This window comes from Trichomycterus rosablanca, chromosome 3 (genome assembly GCF_030014385.1).
Source record: "Trichomycterus rosablanca isolate fTriRos1 chromosome 3, fTriRos1.hap1, whole genome shotgun sequence".
Classification (NCBI taxonomy): domain Eukaryota; kingdom Metazoa; phylum Chordata; class Actinopteri; order Siluriformes; family Trichomycteridae; genus Trichomycterus; species Trichomycterus rosablanca.
The window spans coordinates 26,817,749-26,840,769 of NC_085990.1; the positions used below are offsets into that span (position 1 = coordinate 26,817,749).

General features: G+C 40.1%; 1 protein-coding gene across 1 annotated transcript in view; it reads left to right on the top strand.

Moving 5' to 3' along the window:
• Positions 1–23,021, top strand: part of gad2 (glutamate decarboxylase 2) — a 42,424-nt gene that overhangs the window by 4,392 nt on the left and 15,011 nt on the right. The window contains exons 5-11 of the mRNA XM_062992018.1: positions 1,715–1,805; positions 2,877–2,989; positions 4,928–5,043; positions 5,253–5,332; positions 5,424–5,478; positions 9,029–9,145; positions 17,208–17,272. Of these exons, the coding sequence (XP_062848088.1) occupies positions 1,715–1,805; positions 2,877–2,989; positions 4,928–5,043; positions 5,253–5,332; positions 5,424–5,478; positions 9,029–9,145; positions 17,208–17,272 (637 nt within the window). The remainder of the gene's footprint in view (positions 1–1,714; positions 1,806–2,876; positions 2,990–4,927; positions 5,044–5,252; positions 5,333–5,423; positions 5,479–9,028; positions 9,146–17,207; positions 17,273–23,021) is intronic.

Here is a 23,021-nt window from a genome sequence, read left to right on the forward strand (position 1 = left end):
ACTAGCAACCAAGTAATGTTAATGTGTGTTGTCGAGACTGCTGTGCCAACAATGCTGCTCCTGCTAGATGTGACGGAAACCTGGCCTCACTACGGACAAAAAATGAAGAACTCCAATTATTTTTTGCTAGTTTTAACTTTTAGTTTAATTTACTTTCGTGTACATATTATTTGTGTAAATCCAATTTACTCAAATTATCCTCCAGGCCACCCAAGGAAGATGGGTCCCTGCTGAGTCTGGTTTCTCTCAAAGTTCCTTCCTGTAAATTTAAGGGAGTTTTTTTTTCTTGCCACTGTTGCCCTCTGCTTGCTCAACAGGGGTTTTTGGTCTGTCGGTCCTGGATTCTGTAAAGTTGCTTTGAGACAATGTCCATTGTAAAAAGCGCTATACAAATAAATTGACTTGACTTGTCAAGGTCATCACATAACAATATTTTAGTCTGTAGCTAGCATCATCTCTGGCTGGACAGCTACTGACCTAGTGAAACAGAATTACTTCCAAAACTGTTGGTCTTTAATCAGTATTCAATTCACATGAACGCAATAACAACCTCAGTGTTTATAAGCTAATGTTTTGTTATTAAAAAAGTAATGGCAGCCATCTGTTTTGCTGTGGCATGCACACGTGGACACATGGTTGTTTTATTTATATTATTATTATTTAGCAGTAATAATGAGTAACTCTACGATGATGTACATAAATTCAAAGTCTAATGTGCATCCTCTATTGCCTGTGTTGTTGTGTAGTACTTGACTTTGTTTCTTTCAATTCTAGAACAAAAAAAGACACCAAAAAAATAAAAAAGTCCCATTGGGCATCCAGGAATACAGGCTGTTTACGATCAAAACTGCTAGTCACACATCATATTAAATTGAACATTCAGCTTATTTGGGATGGTGGTGGCTTAGTGGGTAGAACTTTGGGCTATCAACTGAAAGGTTGAGAGCTCGGATCCCAGCTCTGCCATGCAGCCACTGTTGGGCCCTTGAGCAAGGTCCTTAACCCTTTCTGCTCCAGGGGCGCCATACAATGGCTGACCCCAGCTTCCAATCAAGCTGGGGTATGTGAAGAAAGAATTTTGTTCTACTGTACATCTGTATATGTTTTAATGACAAATAATGGCATTCTATTCTATTATTCTATTCTATTATAATGTTAGAGCTCCCAAGAGGAACTTAAAGCTAGAATTTGCTTGTTGAGTATAGTTTTGTGGATAGTGTAGCATCTCACTGTAATTTTAACAATGTGGCTCCTTCCTTTCATCCACATTGTTCTTCTGGCTGTCCAAGGAGGATGGAGGTTCTTGTTTCCTCTCAAGGTTTCTTTCTTGTAATATTTACGGAGTTTTTTTTCTTGCCACTGTTGTCCTTGGCTTGCTTAATTGGGGTTTATATTATGTTAATATATCGCAATGCTGATATCACTTAGACACACTGCTCAACCCCACCATCCATCAGTGCAAATATGCTAATGAGGCTAGACATGAATGTGATGAGATTATATGATCTATGGTAGTGCTAAATGATTGAAATAGCTTTAAAGTGCATTTGGCCCTCAATGAGCATATTCTACAACCTCTAAAAATATCCAGATATGACTTCCTTCTGCACTCTGTAGAAATCCTGAGCTGTAAATTAAAAAAAAAAAGAAATGACCAGTCAAACCAACCAGGATTTACTGATCCATTTATTCCTTTCCTCTTGGCTATTTAAAGCTCACCCCAGATACTTCAATCAGCTTTCTACTGGATTAGACATGGTCGGCCTGGCTGCAGACTGGCTAACGTCCACCGCCAACACCAACATGTGAGTGCACCTCCCTACTCTGATAAAGACCTATCTACTCTTAAATTGAAACTGAATGGAAATTAAGACCTGCTGTGAAGTAAGGACAACATCGATAATGCCCATCCTCCCTCCTTCTTCCTCTTCTTTCTAACGTCTTACATCCTCCATTCTCCCTTCTCTACCCTTTCAAACCCTTTTCTATTGCACTCTGATTGCAATAAGGAGAGAGAATTACAATTAAATTAAAATGAATTCTAATTAACAGCAATCAAAGTGGTAGTATTTGTAGGACGGAGGATCCAGCAGTTCCTTCATAAAAAGATAAATGATAAAAGGCCATAAGGCCATCAAGTATTTCTTTTTTTTAATGCATTTTCTCCCCATTTTCCTCCCGACTTAGCACACTCAATTTTGTCTTCCGCTGCTGAGAGATACCAGATTGCATCCGAGGAGAGCATGTCGCTGTACACACCTCTTCCGAGACGTATGAAGACCCACCCAACCCACCCACCCACCCACCCACACATAGTCCGGCCCCCACCCTGCAGATACAGTGGCCAATTAGTATCTGCTGCAGGCACTGCCAATTATGCTCGCTAGATGGTGTCCAGCCGACCGGTGGCAACACCAAGTTTCGAACCAAGGAGTTCAGAAACTCGGTGCTGGTGTGCAAGCGGAATATCCCACTGCGCCACCTTGGCGCCCATCATTTATTTTTAATATTTCTTTTGTCTGTTTTCTTCCTTTCTTTCATTCCTAAGGTTCATATTTTCTATTCTGCACTAGTAGCAGTGGTGGCTCATCATGGTCCTTGATCTTAACCCAATGTGCCCCTAGGGTGCCGCACCATACCTGACTCTTGTCAGTAAGCTGGGAAATGCAAAGACAAAAATTTCATTTTATTCATTTTTTATGACAGTATCATTATGTTCTGTTATATTTATCCAACATTAATGCAATCCAGCCTTTATATTCTTACTAAGAACAGTATAGAGGCAGTTGCTCATCATGTCAGTAATTATATTTTTCTATTCCTTTCTGTTAGATTGGGGTGTATGTAATTGGGTCATGTGATCTTGTGATGAACAGGTTCACTTATGAGGTGGCTCCGGTGTTCGTCCTGTTGGAATACGTCACCCTGAAGAAGATGAGAGAGATCATTGGTTGGGAAGATGGGAGAGGTGATGGCATTTTCTCTCCAGGTAAGTGGCACCCAACCAGTTCTATAAATGTGACATAAAAGCATTTTTACATAAAGCTTTTTAATGAGCTAAAAATATAATGCAACATTTATATATATATATATATATAAATATATAATTATATATAAAAAAAATATATAATTTTTTTTTTCTCCTTTTCTTTTCATTATTTTTATCCTGATCTTGGTCACTGGGAAACACTGGTGGCAGGGTGACAGGGTGCCAGGCTATTGTCTGTGCAGACGATTGGACGGCAGATAGCAGCACTGAGATTAGAACTTGGATCCAAGCATATGGTGTTATGCTTAGACTCATCACACACTTTAAATTAAATGCACTTTTTTGTGGTGACCAGAGGAAGATGGGTTTCCTTTATGAACTTGGTGTCTTTCAAGGTTTCTTCTATTTGCATCTTTTATTTTACTTTGTTTAAGTAAACATGTTGTTTTGGGATTTTCACCTGGATCTTTGTATGGTAACTTTCTGTGCTTACTGCTAAAAGTGCTAAAACAAAATTAAACAGGATTAAAATAGATCCAACTAGAAGGATTAACTGTTCAATACCTCTCAGGGAATGCTTTTCCTAGGTGTGTGTATAAAGCTGTTCTATGGACATAGTATAATATAGACAAACATTGGTAGAAATTTTCATTAAACACTGAATTGTAAAACATTTAGTTGAAAGTGCAGGAGCGGCATATACAGGTTCTCCATTATTAATTTTAAGGTGTCAGTAAATAAGCTGGGCGGCAGTGGTGAATAGCACTGTCACCTTACAGCAAGAAGGTCCTGGGTTCAATCTCTAGATGGGGTGGTCCGGGTCCTATCTGTGCGGAGTTTGCATGTTCTCCTCGTGTCTGCGTGGCTTTCCTCCAGGAGCTCCGGTTTCCTCCCACAGTCCAAAAACATGCAGTGAAGTTAATTTGAGACACTGAATTGCCCTATAGGTGAATGGGTGTGTGTGTGTGTGTGTATGTGTGTCTGCCCTGTGATGGACTGGTGCCCCGTCCAGGGTGTTACTGTGTGCCTTGCACCCATTGAAAAGCTGGGATAGGCTCCAGCAACCCACCCCCCCCTTAAGCGGTTAAGAAAGTGAGTGAGTAAATAAGTTATTGATCATAATCATATTATTATCTATTACTAAAAGATGAGGTGCTCAGAAACTTACCTCTTTTGGCTAAATAGCTGCTATAGCTTTCCATGTGCATGGCGTGGGAACAAAACTTGAGTGGGTGCTGCACAGCAACATTGGTCCTAAGAACCCTGCCCTAAGTTACTAATGTAGAGGTGTTTTGCATTATATAGCCTGTGTGAGGCAGTGTGTTCTTATCTTCCACTAAAACATTCAGCCCTTTTTGAATGGAGTGTTGTACATGATGTGCAGGTGGGTTGCCTGATTAGTCAATAAAAAACCCTTTTAATAGCAGAAAATACTGAGCAGTGCCAGAGCTTTGAAGGAACATTGTTTCCCTTACCTTATAAATGGTTTGGAAAATAGTTCTGGCATTACACAAGCTTGTCTGCTTTTAAATTGCACATTCTGTAAATAATTCCTCTTCTCAAACATCATGCTGCATAAAGCACGATGATGTTAAAATAATTATGATGTTGATCTGTGTTGTATTGATTTGCTCTTCAGATTTAATGGTAGGTTTGACATGGAACAAACTTGCTATACTTATCATTAATGATGTGTTTTTTGTCTGTATTATTGATGTATTGATGTGTATTATTGTTCGTCAGAGTTTTCTGTAAAATAACCAGAAGAGAAGAACTTATTATTACAACCAGGGACACTCTGATTTGAAATCTCTGCAGTGCTGCTGAACTTCATAGATATTTAAAAGAGACTTTTGCTATTTTAAATGTTAAACTCTGGTTCACAGATTTGCATTGACGTGAAAGACTGAGCATTCTTGATTCACTATTTTCCTCTAGGTGGTGCCATTTCCAATATGTACGCCATGCTACTGGCCCGCTACAAGATGTTTCCTGAGGTCAAAGAGAAGGGCATGTCATCAGTGCCAAAGCTGGCAGCCTTCACGTCCGAACATGTATGCTTTTTTAAATGTATTCATTATTCTTTAATTACCATAATGAGCTGTAAATGTGATTATTGTAGTCAGTTGTTCATATTAGTAACTAAAGTACAAAAATAAAAAATTCAGGACTTTGCTGGGAATTGGAAAACTATTGTTTTGGATTTAAGGTTGTGCATGGAGTGAATCTCAAGAAGGAGTAATGTAATATTCCTGTATTTCAGAGTCATTTCTCCATCAAGAAAGGAGCTGCAGCTCTTGGAATCGGTACAGAGAGTGTGATCTGTATCAAAGCTGATGAGAGGTAAGTCTGGATTTAATGGTCATCACTAAAAACAGACAAGTATTCTCACATATGTCCAGATGTTAATCACATCTGCTCTGGTCTTCTGCAGAGGAAAACTGATCCCGTCTGATCTGGAAAGAAGAATATTGGAGGCCAAGCAGAAGGTAAAATATCGATGTCTGCGATAGATTGTAATTAAACACAGGGTTCTTTTGTTCCCCGGATGACCTGTACAGCTGCCTCACAACAGTCTACCCACACAACGACGATCTGATACAGTGATCTCAATGTGACCTTTAAATGATCAGATACACTGGCCTTACAGTGACCTTTAAATAATCTGATACACTGACCTCACTCCTAAGATTAAACAATCTGATACACTGACCTTATTGTAATCTACAGATAACCTGATCCACTGACTTTATGTTTAAATAATCTGATTTACTGACTTTAGTGTGAGAAGTGTGATAATCTGATCCACTGTGTATCCACTGTGTATAAATAACCTGATACACTGACTTTAGAATGAAAATAGTCTGATCTAATATTAATAGATAGCTAGATACTTTATTGATCCCTTACAGGAAATTGCTTTGTTACTGCAGCTCACATCAGACAAACAACTTGATACATACAGTGTATCACAAAAGTGAGTACACCCCTCACATTTCTGCAGATATTTAAGTATATCTTTTCATGGGACAACACTGACAAAATGACACTTTGACACAATGAAAAGTAGTCTGTGTGCAGCTTATATAACAGTGTAAATTTATTCTTCCCTCAAAATAACTCAATATACAGCCATTAATGTCTAAACAGCCGGCAACAAAAGTGAGTACACCCCTAAGAGACTACACCCCTAAATGTCCAAATTGAGCACTGCTTGTCATTTTCCCTCCAAAATGTCATGTGATTTGTTAGTGTTACTAGGTCTCAGGTGTGCATAGGGAGCAGGTGTGTTCAATTTAGTAGTACAGCTCTCAAACTCTCTCATACTGGTCACTGAAAGTTCCAACATGGCACCTCATGGCAAAAAACTCTCTGAGGATCTTAAAAGACGAATTGTTGTGCTACATGAAGATGGCCAAGGCTACAAGAAGATTGCCAACACCCTGAAACTGAGCTGCAGCACAGTGGCCAAGATCATCCAGCGTTTTAAAAGAGCAGGGTCCACTCAAAACAGACCTCGCGTTGGTTGTCCAAAGAAGCTGAGTGCACGTGCTCAGCATCACATCCAACTGCTGTCTTTGAAAGATAGGCGCAGGAGTGCTGTCAGCATTGCTGCAGAGATTGAAAAGGTGGGGGGTCAGCCTGTCAGTGCTCAGACCATACGCCGCACACTACATCAAATTGGTCTGCATGGCTATCACCCCAGAAGGAAGCCTCTTCTGAAGTCTCTACACAAAAAAGCCCGCAAACAGTTTGCTGAAGACATGTCAACAAAGGACATGGATTACTGGAACCATGTCCTATGGTCTGATGAGACCAAGATTAATTTATTTGGTTCAGATGGTCTCAAGCATGTGTGGCGGCAATCAGGTGAGGAGTACAAAGATAAGTGTGTCATGCCTACAGTCAAGCATGGTGGTGGGAATGCCATGGTCTGGGGCTGCATGAGTGCAGCAGGTGTTGGGGAGTAACATTTCATTGAGGGAACCATGAACTCCAATATGTACTGTGAAATACTGAAGCAGAGCATGATCCCCTCCCTCCGGAAACTGGGTCGCAGGGCAGTGTTTCAGCATTATTATGACCCCAAACACACCTCTAAGACGACCACTGCTTTATTGAAGAGGCTGAGGGTAAAGGTGATGGACTGGCCAAGCATGTCTCCAGACCTAAACCCAATAGAACATCTTTGGGGCATCCTCAAGCGGAAGGTGGAGGAGCGCAAAGTCTCGAATATCCGCCAGCTCCGTGATGTCGTCATGGAGGAGTGGAAAAGCATTCCAGTGGCAACCTGTGAAGCTCTGGTAAACTCCATGCCCAGGAGAGTTAAGGCAGTTCTGGGAAATAATGGTGGCCACACAAAATATTGACACTTCTGGAACCTTCACTAAGGGGTGTACTCACTTTTGTTGCTGGTGGTTTAGACATTAATGGCTGTATATTGAGTTTTTTTGAGGGAAGAATAAATTTACACTGTTATATAAGCTGCACACAGACTACTTTTCATTGTGTCAAAGTGTCATTTTGTCAGTGTTGTCCCATGAAAAGATATACTTAAATATCTGCAGAAATGTGAGGGGTGTACTCACTTTTGTGATACACTGTACATACAATATCCACTGACAAAGTATAAAAACAAGCTAAAAATCACAGTATTATCTATCTATCTATCTATCTATCTATCTATCTATCTATCTATCTATCTATCTATCTATCTATCTATCTATCTATCTATCTATCTATCTATCCATCCATCCATCCATCCATCCATCCATCCATCCATCCATCCGTTTCACCTTATCTTTAAAACAATTAAATCCACTAATCCTACAGTGACCTTTAAAATCTGACCTTACTGTGACCTTTCAAAAACTTGATACACATTGACATTACTAAGAAAATGTATATAATCTGATCCAATGAACTGGTGACTTTTAAATAATCTAATTCACTGACCTTACTGTGACCTTTAAGAATTTGATACACATTGAATTTACTCAGAAAATGTAAATAATCTGATCCACTGAACTGAAGGTGACTTTTAAATAATCGGATTCACTGACCTTACTGTGACCTTTAAGAACTTGATACACATTGACCTTACTCAGAAAATGTAAATAATCTGATCCACTGAACTGACTTTGGCTTGCAAATAATCTGATCCACTGACCTTACTGTGACCTTTAAGAACTTGATACACATTGACCTTACTCAGAAAATGTAAATAATCTGATCCACTGAACTGACTTTGGCTTGCAAATAATCTGATCCACTGACCTTACTGTGACCTTTAAGAACTTAATACACATTGACCTTACTCAGAAAATGTAAATAATCTGATCCACTGAACTACTGTAACCTTTAAGTAATCAGATACACTGACTTTACTGTGAGCTTTAATTAATCTGATACATTGACATTACTCTGACCTTTAATCTGATACACTGACCTTACTGTGATCTTAATGTTTAAATAATCTGATACACTGACCTTGCTGTGAAATTTACATAATTGGATACACTGACCCTGCTGTGAAATGTATGTAATCTGATACACTGACCTTACTGTGACCTTAATGTTTATATAATCTAAAACACTGACCTTGCTGTGAAATTTATGTAATCTGATACACTGTGATCTTTCTGTGAGCTTTAAATCACCTGATACGCTGACTTTATTGTGAAACATTAATTAATCTAATACAATGACCTTACTGTGACCTTTAAATGATCTGACACACAGAGCTTATTGTTATGTTTAAATAATCTCATAGTCTGACTTTATGTTTCAAACATTTTTTTGTTTTTATTTTTATCTTTTTATTGTTTTTTTATTATTTTATTTTATTTATTTATTTATTTTCATTTTGCTCATTTTTTTCTCCATCCATCCATTCATTCATCAAATCCATCCATCCATCCATCCATAAAATCCATCCATCCATCCATCCATAAAAGCCATCCATCCATCCATCCATTTTTTGGCTATTTGTTTTCTCCTCTTCATACGTATTTATCTTTTCCTCTGTCTGTATCACAGGGATATGTGCCATTCTTTGTGAGTGCCACAGCTGGTACAACAGTCTACGGAGCATTTGACCCACTGATCGCAATCGCAGACATCTGTAAGAAGTACAACATCTGGATGCATGTGGATGTAAGTAGATTTAGCAAGTTAGCTCATGTCGTTTCTGATTCCTGTTCATAGCACATGTGAAGTGCAAACTGTATTGAATAATCTAGGAGTGATATCACTGAGTGGGTGATCCAGTAGTGATCTCAGTGGTGGCTCATCATTACTAAGCTTTGATTACTGCTAAACACATCAACTTACAACATGAAAGAAAACACAGATGGAGATCAAATAAATTAAAATGATTTGGAGGTGACTACATGACACACAGCTGGATTGGTAATGAAAACTTATCAAAAAGAGTTTTGTGTATATCGTCATTGTTTAAATCCTAACGTAAGGAGCATAAAACCTATACTAGCAAATGATGGAAGTTTTTCTGGACAAATTTATGCTGAAAGAAGCAAAAGGATGTTTTCAACCCACAACCCACACCCTTCTTCCAGCTGTTTATTATATTAGGGGATGCACATTGGTCTGGACAGCATCTGGTGAAAATCATTAGAACCAATGATGTCATACTATAATAAACAAATATGAGGTAATTTCACAGGACGAGCTGCACCATTTGGGAATAACATATACAGCAGTTAAAGTACCGGAATATTGATCTGAAGGTCAAGGGTTCATGTCACCTACAGTAGCCCTAGGAAACCCGAACCCAAGCTACAAATGTTTACATTGTATTATGTCTTAATTAAATGTTGCTTTGGGAACAGCAAAGATTCTTCTTACAGAATGCTTCTGCATTTCACCAAAAGAGCATTCCAAAGGGGATTACAGCTATTCTAAAGTAATAGGTCGCCCAAGAGCTAATGTATCTTTTTCTTAACCAGGCCTACAGGGACGCATGATGATATTTTAATGAAAGGGAGTAACAATCAATAAGAAACAATAATAGTGACTAAAGTGCTTTTCTTTTATGGCATATTATCATTTATAAAAGAAACAGAAAGCAATCTGAGTCCACTCTATAAACCCAACAAATAAAAAAGTCATAAATTTTTCATCAGTCATCATTCAGGATTAAATAAAGAGATGCTAGTCCTATAACAAAGAGACAGACTTTCTACAAACCAGCAGCAGGTTCCCACACAGAATTTATAGTGTACATGATGCTCTGTATGAATGTTGTATATTCATTTTGTCCTTATTTTCCAACAACTGGGTTTGTACGTATATAAAACTCTATTTGCTAAAAGGTTGGGACTTTAGAAGAAAAATAAAACAGACAGCAATTATTTGCATTTTTTATCTGCACTTAACTGAAAACCAAACAAGTACAGTGCAATTTACAATTCAAGCCTATGACGGTACGACGTCTCATTAACTTTCACCAATGTTTTGTAAATATTTGTGAACTCAGGACACCAACTGTTGTGGTGAAAGGCTGGCCCGTGTGGTCCGATCCAACAGACGAGCTACTGTAGCTCAAATTGCTGAAGAAGTTAATGCTGGTTCTGATATAAAGGTGTCAGAACACACAGTGCATCACAGTTTGTTGCGTATGGGGCTGCAAAGCCGCAGACCAGTCAGGGTGCCCATGCTGACTCCTGTCCACCATTGAAAGCGCCAACAATGGGCACTAAGCATTGAAACTGGACTACGGAGCAATGGAATAAAGTGGCCTGGTCTGATGAATCACGTTTTCTTTTACATCACGTGGATGGCAGGGTGCTTGTGCGTTGCTTACCTGGGGAACACATGGCACCGGGATGCACCATGGGAAGAAGGCAAGCCGGCAGAGGCAGTGTGATGCTTTGGGCAATGTTCTGCTGGGAAACCTTGGGTCCTGCCATCATTGTGGGTGTTACTTTGACACGTACCACCTACCTAAACATTGTTTCAGACTATTTACATGAGCATCTGTGAGATGTGCTGGACAAACAAGTCCGATCCATGGAGTCCCCACCTCACAACTTAGTGAGGTTAAAGGATCTTAGGAGTTAAAGTATCTGCTGCTAACATCTTGATGCCAGATACCACAGCACACTTTCAGGGGTCTAGTAGAGTCCATGCCTTGATGGGTCAGGGCTGTTTTGGCAACAAAAGGGGGACCAACACAATATTAGATAATAAATGTTATGCCTGATCAGTATATATGTATATATATATACAGTGTATCACAAAAGTGAGTACACCCCTCACATTTCTGCAGATATTTAAGTATATCTTTTCATGGGACAACACTGACAAAATGACACTTTGACACAATGAAAAGTAGTCTGTGTGCAGCTTATATAACAGTGTAAATTTATTCTTCCCTCAAAATAACTCAATATACAGCCATTAATGTCTAAACCACCGGCAACAAAAGTGAGTACACCCCTTAGTGAAAGTTCCTGAAGTGTCAATATTTTGTGTGGCCACCATTATTTCCCAGAACTGCCTTAACTCTCCTGGGCATGGAGTTTACCAGAGCTTCACAGGTTGCCACTGGAATGCTTTTCCACTCCTCCATGACGACATCACGGAGCTGGCGGATATTCGAGACTTTGCGCTCCTCCACCTTCCGCTTGAGGATGCCCCAAAGATGTTCTATTGGGTTTAGGTCTGGAGACATGCTTGGCCAGTCCATCACCTTTACCCTCAGCCTCTTCAATAAAGCAGTGGTCGTCTTAGAGGTGTGTTTGGGGTCATTATCATGCTGGAACACTGCCCTGCGACCCAGTTTCCGGAGGGAGGGGATCATGCTCTGCTTCAGTATTTCACAGTACATATTGGAGTTCATGTGTCTTTCAATGAAATGTAACTCCCCAACACCTGCTGCACTCATGCAGCCCCAGACCATGGCATTCCCACCACCATGCTTGACTGTAGGCATGACACACTTATCTTTGTACTCCTCACCTGATTGCCGCCACACATGCTTGAGACCATCTGAACCAAACAAATTAATCTTGGTCTCATCAGACCATAGGACATGGTTCCAGTAATCCATGTCCTTTGTTGACATGTCTTCAGCAAACTGTTTGCGGGCTTTCTTGTGTAGAGACTTCAGAAGAGGCTTCCTTCTGGGGTGACAGCCATGCAGACCAATTTGATGTAGTGTGCGGCGTATGGTCTGAGCACTGACAGGCTGACCCCCCACCTTTTCAATCTCTGCAGCAATGCTGACAGCACTCCTGCACCTATCTTTCAAAGACAGCAGTTGGATGTGACGCTGAGCACGTGCACTCAGCTTCTTTAGACGACCAACGCGAGGTCTGTTCTGAGTGGACCCTGCTCTTTTAAAACGCTGGATGATCTTGGCCACTGTGCTGCAGCTCAGTTTCAGGGTGTTGGCAATCTTCTTGTAGCCTTGGCCATCTTCATGTAGCGCAACAATTCGTCTTTTAAGATCCTCAGAGAGTTCTTTGCCATGAGGTGCCATGTTGGAACTTTCAGTGACCAGTATGAGAGAGTGTGAGAGCTGTACTACTAAATTGAACACACCTGCTCCCTATGCACACCTGAGACCTAGTAACACTAACAAATCACATGACATTTTGGAGGGAAAATGGCAAGCAGTGCTCAATTTGGACATTTCGGGGTGTAGTCTCTTAGGGGTGTACTCACTTTTGTTGCCGGTGGTTTAGACATTAATGGCTGTATATTGAGTTATTTTGAGGGAAGAATAAATTTACACTGTTATATAAGCTGCACACAGACTACTTTTCATTGTGTCAAAGTGTCATTTTGTCAGTGTTGTCCCATGAAAAGATATACTTAAATATCTGCAGAAATGTGAGGGGTGTACTCACTTTTGTGATACACTGTATATATACAGTGTATCACAAAAGTGAGTACACCCCTCACATTTCTGCAAATATTTCATTATATCTTTTCATGGGACAACACTATAGACATGAAACTTGGATATAACTTAGAGTAGTCAGTGTACAGCTTGTATAGCAGTGTAGATTTACTGTCTTCTGAAAATAACTCAACACACAGCCATTAATGTCTAAATAGCTGGCAACATAAGTGAGTACACCCCACAGTGAACATGTCCAAATTGTGCCCAAATGTGTCGTTGTCCCTCCCTGGTGTCATGTGTCAAGAACCCAGGTGTAAATGGGGAGCAGGGCTGTTAAATTTGGTGTTTTGGGTACAATTCTCTCATAGTGGCCACTGGATATTCAACATGGCACCTCATGGCAAATAACTCTCTGAGGATGTGAGAAATAGAATTGTTGCTCTCCACAAAGATGGCCTGGGCTATAAGAAGATTGCTAACACCCTGAAACTGAGCTACAGCATGGTGGCCAAGGTCATACAGCGGTTTTCCAGGACAGGTTCTACTCGGAACAGGCTTCGCCAGGGTCGACCAAAGAAGTTGAGTCCACGTGTTCGGCGTCATATCTAGAGGTTGGCTTTAAAAAATAGACACATGAGTGCTGCCAGCATTGCTGCAGAGGTTGAAGACGTGGGAGGTCAGCCTGTCCGTGCTCAGACCATACACCGCACACTGCATCAACTCGGTCTGCATGGTCGTCATCCCAGAAGGAAGCTGACGCACAAGAAAGCTCGCAAACAGTTTGCTGAAGACAAGCAGTCCAAGAACATGGATTACTGGAATGCCCTGTGGTCTGACGAGACCAAGATAAACTTGTTTGGCTCAGATGGTGTCCAGCATGTGTGGCGGCGCCCTGGTGAGAAGTACCAAGACAACTGTATCTTGCCTACAGTCAAGCATGGTGGTGGTAGCATCATGGTCTTGGGCTGCATGAGTGTTGCTGGCACTGGGGAGCTGCAGTTCATTGAGGGAAACATGAATTCCAACATGTACTGTGACATTCTGAAACAGAGCATGATCCCCTCCCTTCGAAAACTGGGCCTCATGGCAGTTTTCCAACAGGATAACGACCCCAAACACAACCTCCAAGATGACAACTGCCTTGCTGAGGAAGCTGAAGGTAAAGGTGATGGACTAAACCCAATTGAGCACATGTGGCGCATCCTCAAGTGGAAGGTGGAGGAGTTCAAGGTGTCTAACATCCACCAGCTCCGTGATGTCATCATGGAGGAGTGGAAGAGGATTCCAGTAGCAACCTGTGCAGCTCTGGTGAATTCCATGCCCAGGAGGGTTAAGGCAGTGCTGGATAATAATGGTGCTCACACAAAATATTGATACTTTGGGCACAATTTGGACATGTTCACTGTGGGGTGTACTCACTTATGTTGCCAGCCATTTAGACATGAATGGCTGTGTGTTGAGTTATTTTCAGAAGACAGTAAATCTACACTGCTATACAAGTTGTACACTGACTACTCTAAGTTATATCCAAGTTTCATGTCTATAGTGTTGTCCCATGAAAAGATATAATAAAATATTTGCAGAAATGTGAGGGGTGTACTCACTTTTGTGATACACTGTATATATATATATATATATATATACAGTGTATTCACATTTCTGCAAATATTTCATTATATCTTTTCATGGGACAACACTATAGACATGAAACTTGGATATAACTTAGAGTAGTCAGTGTACAGCTTGTATAGCAGTGTAGATTTACTGTCTTCTGAAAATAACTCAACACACAGCCATTAATGTCTAAATAGCTGGCAACATAAGTGAGTACACCCCACAGTGAACATGTCCAAATTGTGCCCAAATGTGTCGTTGTCCCTCCCTGGTGTCATGTGTCAAGGTCCCAGGTGTAAATGGGGAGCAGGGCTGTTAAATTTGGTGTTTTGGGTACAATTCTCTCATACTGGCCACTGGATATTCAACATGGCACCTCATGGCAAAGAACTCTCTGAGGATGTGAGAAATAGAATTGTTGCTCTCCACAAAGATGGCCTGGGCTATAAGAAGATTGCTAACACCCTGAAACTGAGCTACAGCATGGTGGCCAAGGTCATACAGCGTTTTTCCAGGACAGGTTCCACTCGGAACAGGCTTCGCCAGGGTCGACCAAAGAAGTTGAGTCCACGTGTTTGGCATCATATCCAGAGGTTGGCTTTAAAAAATAGACACATGAGTGCTGCCAGCATTGCTGCAGAGGTTGAAGACGTGGGAGGTCAGCCTGTCAGTGCTCAGACCATACGCCGCACACTGCATCAACTCGGTCTGCATGGTCGTCATCCCAGAAGGAAGCTGACGCACAAGAAAGCCCGCAAACAGTTTGCTGAAAACAAGCAGTCCAAGAACATGGATTACTGGAATGCCCTGTGGTCTGACGAGACCAAGATAAACTTGTTTGGCTCAGATGGTGTCCAGCATGTGTGGCGGCGCCCTGGTGAGAAGTACCAAGACAACTGTATCTTGCCTACAGTCAAGCATGGTGGTGGTAGCATCATGGTCTTGAGTGTTGCTGGCACTGGAGAGCTGCAGTTCATTGAGGGAAACATGAATTCCAACATGTACTGTGACATTCTGAAACAGAGCATGATCCCCTCCCTTCGAAAACTGGCATGGCATGGCAGTTTTCCAACCGGATAACGATCCCAAACACAACCTCCAAGATGACAACTGCCTTGCTGAGGAAGCTGAAGGTAAAGGTGATGGACTAAACCCAATTGAGCACCTGTGGCGCATCCTCAAGTGGAAGGTGGAGGAGTTCAAGGTGTCTAACATCCACCAGCTCCGTGATGTCATCATGGAGGAGTGGAAGAGGATTCCAGTAGCAACCTGTGCAGCTCTGGTGTATTCCATGCCCAGGAGGGTTAAGGCAGTGCTGGATAATAATGGTGGTCACACAAAATATTGACACTTTGGGCACAATTTGGACATGTTCACTGTGGGGTGTACTCACTTATGTTGCCAGCTATTTAGACATTAATGGCTGTGTGTTGAGTTATTTTCAGAACACTGCTATACAAGTTGTACACTGACTACTCTAAGTTATATCCAAGTTTCATGTCTATAGTGTTGTCCCATGAAAAGATATAATGAAATATTTGCAGAAATGTGAGGGGTGTACTCACTTTTGTGATACACTGTATATATATATATATATATATATATATATATATATATATATATATACAGTATATATATATATATATCCCACTTTAATGCTGTCTCTGTGTGTGCGTGTGTGAAATACTCTTGGGAACAATAAGATTAATGGGGATGAATTATTATCTCAGTTCAGGGGTGAAGCAGGGTTGTGGTATCCTGTGGGATTGTTAGCAGTTGTGTGAGTATCTGCTGGAGGCTGATAAAAAAAAATCAGTGTGGATTCACGTTGCTGGACTCGTCTGATTACATTGCTGTGTGCTATTTACTGATGCAAATCCACAGAGACCTAAAAAGCTAAAGAAGGATTTGTAAAACATTAATTTGTTTCCTGATGGAAACACTGAGGTAACCCTATGTAGTTAACCTCTGTCAAGCAGTAAACTTGTTTTTAAATAGAAGACACAGAAGCTGTAAACCTTTATTCTTTTCCTAACAAATTTTATATGCTCATCTACAAATAATCAGTGTTTCCTAGACCCTGTCTTTTGAATTTTATGTAAACAATCTGATATACTACAGAATTAAATACTTCTAACAAAAAATTAAAAAGTCCCGTTATATACCTTTAAACATTGTTGCAACAGCACAAAGCGAGGTCCATAAAAACATCAGTTTGAGGCTGATGTGAATAAACTCCAGACCCAAACTCATAAAGAGCCCTGGCCTCAACTCATCTATACACCTAATGGATTAAATAAAATGGAGATTGCAAACCAGAACTTGTGACATCAATTCCTAGCCTCCCTAAAAGCTCTTTTGGCTCAAATTCCCACAGACACTCTAAAATGTAGTGAAAATCATTCATAGAAACATATAGGCTGTTATAGCTGCAAAGAATGGATACATATTAATGTCCATAGATTTGGAAAAGATTTTCATTACCCTTATGCTCAGGTGTCTACACAGTATACAATATATGTGTGTTATATACAGTATGTATAGATAAAGATGGATTGTAGTAGAGAAGTGTATAATGTAATAATTTGAACCAAATAGTGCCAGTCTGTGAACAAATAGGCCAGTGCACACTGTGACCTTGAAACCATACCTGAGGGAGTTGAATGTAGCACGCTGTTAAAGAGCCTTGTTAGTGATGTGTCTGTGTGTTAACCTCTGGGTTTTTCTCTGCAGGGTGCCTGGGGAGGGAGCCTACTCATGTCCAGAAAACACAGGTGGAAACTGAATGGAGTCGAGAGGTCAGTAATGCTCTCATTACATACATTATAAACCGTAAACTACAAACCTGTAATTTGGGTGGCATGATGGCGAAGCTGGTGAAGTGGATGCCACACAGCAGCATGGTTCCTAAGGTCCTGGGTTTGATCCCTGTTTTCAGTCACTGGTGGAAGTTTTGCATGTTTTTTCTGTGTTCTTGGTCCTCTAAAAACCATCAGAATCATATTCTTTTAATTTTCATCAAACGCTTTATCCGGGTCAGGTTTATGGCAGGTTCGGTTCTTCCTGCTCTATTTGTTCCTCAATGCCAACTATGCTGCTGTTATGTATTTATCCCAGGTTTCATGTTTTCTAAACAAAATAAAACAGTTTAAAATGTATGACTTATGGCACCCAGGTGGCGCAGCGGGATATTCCGCTAGCACACCAGCGCCAAGATTCTGAACTCCTCGGTTCGAAACTCGCCGTTGCCACAGATCGGCTGGACGCCATCTAGCAGGCATAATTGGCAGTGCCTGCAGCAGACACGTCTCTGCTAGGGCGGGATGACCTGACTATGTGGGTGGGGTCTTCAAACGCTGTGTAAGGACCCTGATTGGCAGATGGAGAGGCGCCTGTGCAGAGTGCATAGGTGATAAATGGTTCCGCTCAGGGCTGTGTGCCAGTCAACTGCAATCAGGGATCCCCCAGCAGCGGAAGACAAATAGACTACACTAAATTGGGAGAAAATTGAATAAAAAAAGACTTATTTTTGTTAAGTGGGACGATAGTAAAATACAACCCCAAATCAGAACAAAGTTGGGACAGTATGGAAAATGACTTATTTCACTGCAGACAGTATAAACCCAAAACGTTTTGCCCTGTCAACTTCATTTCATGTCTTAGAATACTTTCATTTCTGCATTTCAAGCCTGCAACACATTATACAAAAGTTGGGACAGGGGCAATTTAGGGCTAGTATGAAGGTGAAAAAATACTTTGGCAAACCTTTGTCGAGCACTACAATACAAAATTACATTCACAAATGTCACTTAAAACTTTACTGTGCAAAAAAAGAAGCCTTGGAGGCCTCTGGAGTGGACCATCACACAGTGGAAACTTGTATTTTGGTCAGACGAATCAGTGTTTCAGATCTTTTTTTAGAAGAAATGGATGCTATGTTCTCCAGACTAAAGATAAAAAGGACCATCCAGACTGTTATCAGCAACAATTCCAAAAGCCAGGGTCTGTCGTGGTATGGGGCTGTGTTAGTGCCCTCGACAAGGGTAATTTACACTTCTGTGATGGCAGCATTAATGCAGAAAAGTATACAGAGATTTTAAAGCAACATATGCTGCCTTCAAGGCATCATCTTTTCCATGCATTTTTAACAAAACAATGCAAAACCACATGCTGCACACATTACAAAGACATGGCTGTCTTGAGCTTTCTGCAATAGAGAATGTGTGGAGGATTTTGAAATAAAAAATGCGACAATGACAATCATGTATTATTGCACAGCTTAAGACATGATTGCAGGAAGAATGTGGCAAAATAACTCCTGAAACACTAAATCGCTTGGTATCTTTGGTGCCAGTTTTGTGAATTAGTTAATCTGGACACACAGTTTGGTGTAGAGAATGTGGCCAAATAACACCTGAAACACTAAATCGCTTGGTATCTTTGGTGCCAGTTTTGTGAATTAGTTAATCTGGACGCACAGTTTGATGTAGAGAATGTGGCAAAATAACACCTGAAACACTAAATTGCTTGGTATCTTTGGTGCCAGTTTTGTGAATTAGTTAATCTGGACACAAAGTTTGGTGTAGAGATACACCAGATGAAATAATTCAACTTTGTGGATTTGTGTACCTGGATTATTGAGCATGCATCAAGAGAAGAAATGACAACATTACAGATTGTAAATGCTTTACTGTCCCAACCCTTTTGGAATGTGTTGCAGACCTTAAATGCAGGAATGGAGGTATATTAACAAATAAAATGAAGTGCACCATATCTAGGGTTCATACTGTCTGCAATGAAATAAAAGTAAACACAAGTGTAAGAGACCTCACGTTTAATATCAGTGCTTTATACTGTATGTTTGTTGTAATGATTAAACACCATCAGGGCTACATTTGATCAAGCAAATTAATTTAGATGTGTGATCTACTTTAGAGCTGTTCTGTTCTGTTCTGACTAATGCACACATGCTAGTCAATCAGAAACCAGGATTTTCAATGGTCATGGTATAAGGGAACATAAATGTAAACCATATCCAAGATTTATCAAAATGCTTTGCATGTTAGAAATGTTTAACCAGGTTTTGCTCTGAAAAGTCACCCTAGCACAGTTTGACCTTGAGTGAAAATATCTAATACACTATTTCGACAAAAAATGTGTTGAGTCTTAATAGGATTGTTTTTTCCTGGCCAGTCATTGACTGTAATGTGGTCCAGAACTGTTTCTGAATTTAGTTCAATGCTTGGCTTGACCCTGACTGTAGATAAGCTGGACCGAGTTTCTGGGTTTGTGCTGTTCTTAAACATGCTTGTATTTGATTAATAGCAGAGCAGACATGAACGTTGGCTCTTTCAGCACATACATGTGGAATAAATCTGCATCAGTATGGCACGGTGCCTCAGGGAGAAATCTGGTCTGATTCACTATCAAATCACTGATGTTTAGTTTCTCTCCTGCGGGAATATCCTTGTCCTTGCCCACAGCTATTCAGTGTATCACCCCCCTGAGACATTTAAGGGAACAAAAGCGATGCATAATTCAGATCATGCGACAAAAGACCCTTAATAGAACCAGATCTGTAACATATCAAAACATATATTCCTGTTCATTTAAAATCAATAGAAATTGTAATAAAAATGCATTTTTAATATATTGTAAATAAGTGCAATGATTATTAAAATTAAGCAATTTTTTCAACCCTTTTAATATAGATGTAGTAAATAGTTAGGTACTATGTTAAATTGTATAATCTATTATAAATGACAAATGTATTTTAATAAAATAAAAATACAGTAGACCCTTGACTTACGAATTTAATTGGTTCCGAGGGGCTGTTCTTAAGTCAAAATGTTTGATAGTTAAACCTATTTTTCCCATAAGAAATAATGTAAATAGAATTAATCCATGCCAGACCTCCCAAACCTCCCCCTTACCTAACCTTTCTAATGTCTTAAATGGTCTTTTTTGTTATAAATACAAGTATATTTTCCCTTAATCCTAAATTATAGAATAGATATTCCTGTAATAAACAATAATAAACAACAATACACAGTAGTACTGTACATAAAACACACATCACATTTCATTACAGTATGCGTGTTGTACCATACACCATAATAAACTCCCTATTTATATAAATTCACTTTTTATATAAAATGTAACTACCAAAAACAACAATAACTCTCATATTTCTCTATTATCTCCTTCTTTATTTTAATAGTATTGTATTCTGTAGGTGTAATTGAACGAAAGAAAGAATACTTTACTCAGCGGACTTCTCTCTTACTCACTGCCCCCTCTGCCTGATACACAGCTACTGGCAGGAGTAATTATACAACAACAAATAGTAATAGATTTTTTTATTTTCTCAACACTACGCTTTGGGGCCATTTTAATATAAAATTTTACAAAATATAAAGAAAACACAGAAAAAAACACCGTCCGCTGTCTGAATGTTCACTCACTGTACTGTATATATACAGGTCCTTCTCAAAAAATTAGCATATTGTGATAAAGTTCATTATTTTCCATAATGTAATGATAAAAATTAAACTTTCATATATTTTAGATTCATTGCACACCAACTGAAATATTTCAGGTCTTTTATTGTTTTAATACTGATGATTTTGGCATACAGCTCATGAAAACCCAAAATTCCTATCTCAAAAAATTAGCATATTTCATCCGACCAATAAAAGAAAAGTGTTTTTAATACAAAAAAAGTCAACCTTCAAATAATTATGTTCAGTTATGCACTCAATACTTGGTCGGGAATCCTTTTGCAGAAATGACTGCTTCAATGCGGCGTGGCATGGAGGCAATCAGCCTGTGGCACTGCTGAGGTGTTATGGAGGCCCAGGATGCTTCGATAGCGGCCTTAAGCTCATCCAGAGTGTTGGGTCTTGTGTCTCTCAACTTTCTCTTCACAATATCCCACAGATTCTCTATGGGGTTCAGGTCAGGAGAGTTGGCAGGCCAATTGAGGACAGTAATACCATGGTCAGTAAACCATTCACCAGTGGTTTTGGCACTGTGAGCAGGTGCCAGGTCGTGCTGAAAAATGAAATCTTCATCTCCATAAAGCTTTTCAGCAGATGGAAGCATGAAGTGCTCCAAAATCTCCTGATAGCTAGCTGCATTGACCCTGCCCTTGATAAAACACAGTGGACCAACACCAGCAGCTGACATGGCACCCCAGACCATCACTGACTGTGGGTACTTGACACTGGACTTCAGGCATTTTGGCATTTCCTTCTCCCCAGTCTTCCTCCAGACTCTGGCACCTTGATTTCCGAAAACAGTACTTTGGCACTTTACCACTGAGCAACAGTCCAGTGCTGCTTCTCTGTAGCCCAGGTCAGGCGCTTCTGCCGCTGTTTCTGGTTCAAAAGTGGCTTGACCTGGGGAATGCGGCACCTGTAGCCCATTTCCTGCACACGCCTGTGCACGGTGGCTCTGGATGTTTCTACTCCAGACTCAGTCCACTGCTTCCGCAGGTCCCCCAAGGTCTGGAATCGGCCCTTCTCCACAATCTTCCTCAGGGTCCGGTCACCTCTTCTCGTTGTGCAGTGTTTTCTGCCACACTTTTTCCTTCCCACAGACTTCCCACTGAGGTGCCTTGATACAGCACTCTGGGAACAGCCTATTCGTTCAGAAATTTCTTTCTGTGTCTTACCCTCTTGCTTGAGGGTGTCAATGATGGCCTTCTGGACAGCAGTCAGGTCGGCAGTCTTACCCATGATTGCAGTTTTGAGTAATGAACCAGGCTGGGAGTTTTTAAAAGCCTCAGGAATCTTTTGCAGGTGTTTAGAGTTAATTCGTTGATTCAGATGATTAGGTTAATAGCTCGTTTAGAGAACCTTTTCATGATATGCTAATTTTTTGAGATAGGAATTTTGGGTTTTCATGAGCTGTATGCCAAAATCATCAGTATTAAAACAATAAAAGACCTGAAATATTTCAGTTGGTGTGCAATGAATCTAAAATATATGAAAGTTTAATTTTTATCATTACATTATGGAATATAATGAACTTTATCACAATATGCTAATTTTTTGAGAAGGACCTGTATATAGAGAGAGAGACGGTCAGAGTCAAATTGTTCGTGACGTCACTTGTTTCGCGAAGTTCGGTTCGTAATCCGAAATTTGTTTATATGTTAAGTTTGTCGTTCGTAATCCAAAATGTTTGTATGGTAAACGGTTCGTAACTCAAGGGTCTACTGTATGTGATTACACATTTGCATGAATGATTGGATATTATTAGGGAAACTGGGGGGCGGGGTGAACAAAACTCCCAGCTATTAGAAGGTGCACTGTGTGCCTGTTCCAGCCCAGATAAAATAAGGAGGGTTGTGTCAGAAAAAGCATCCCCTGTAAAAACTGTGCCAAATTAAGTATGTGGACAAGAATGATCCACTGTAGCAACCCCTAAAAATATATTTAAAGGTTGTTTAAAATAAGACAGCTTTTAAAAATTATCCTAAATAATCTTTGCTGATTTTTTAAATGATGGAACTAAAATAACCAATAAGCAGAGGGTGTAAAC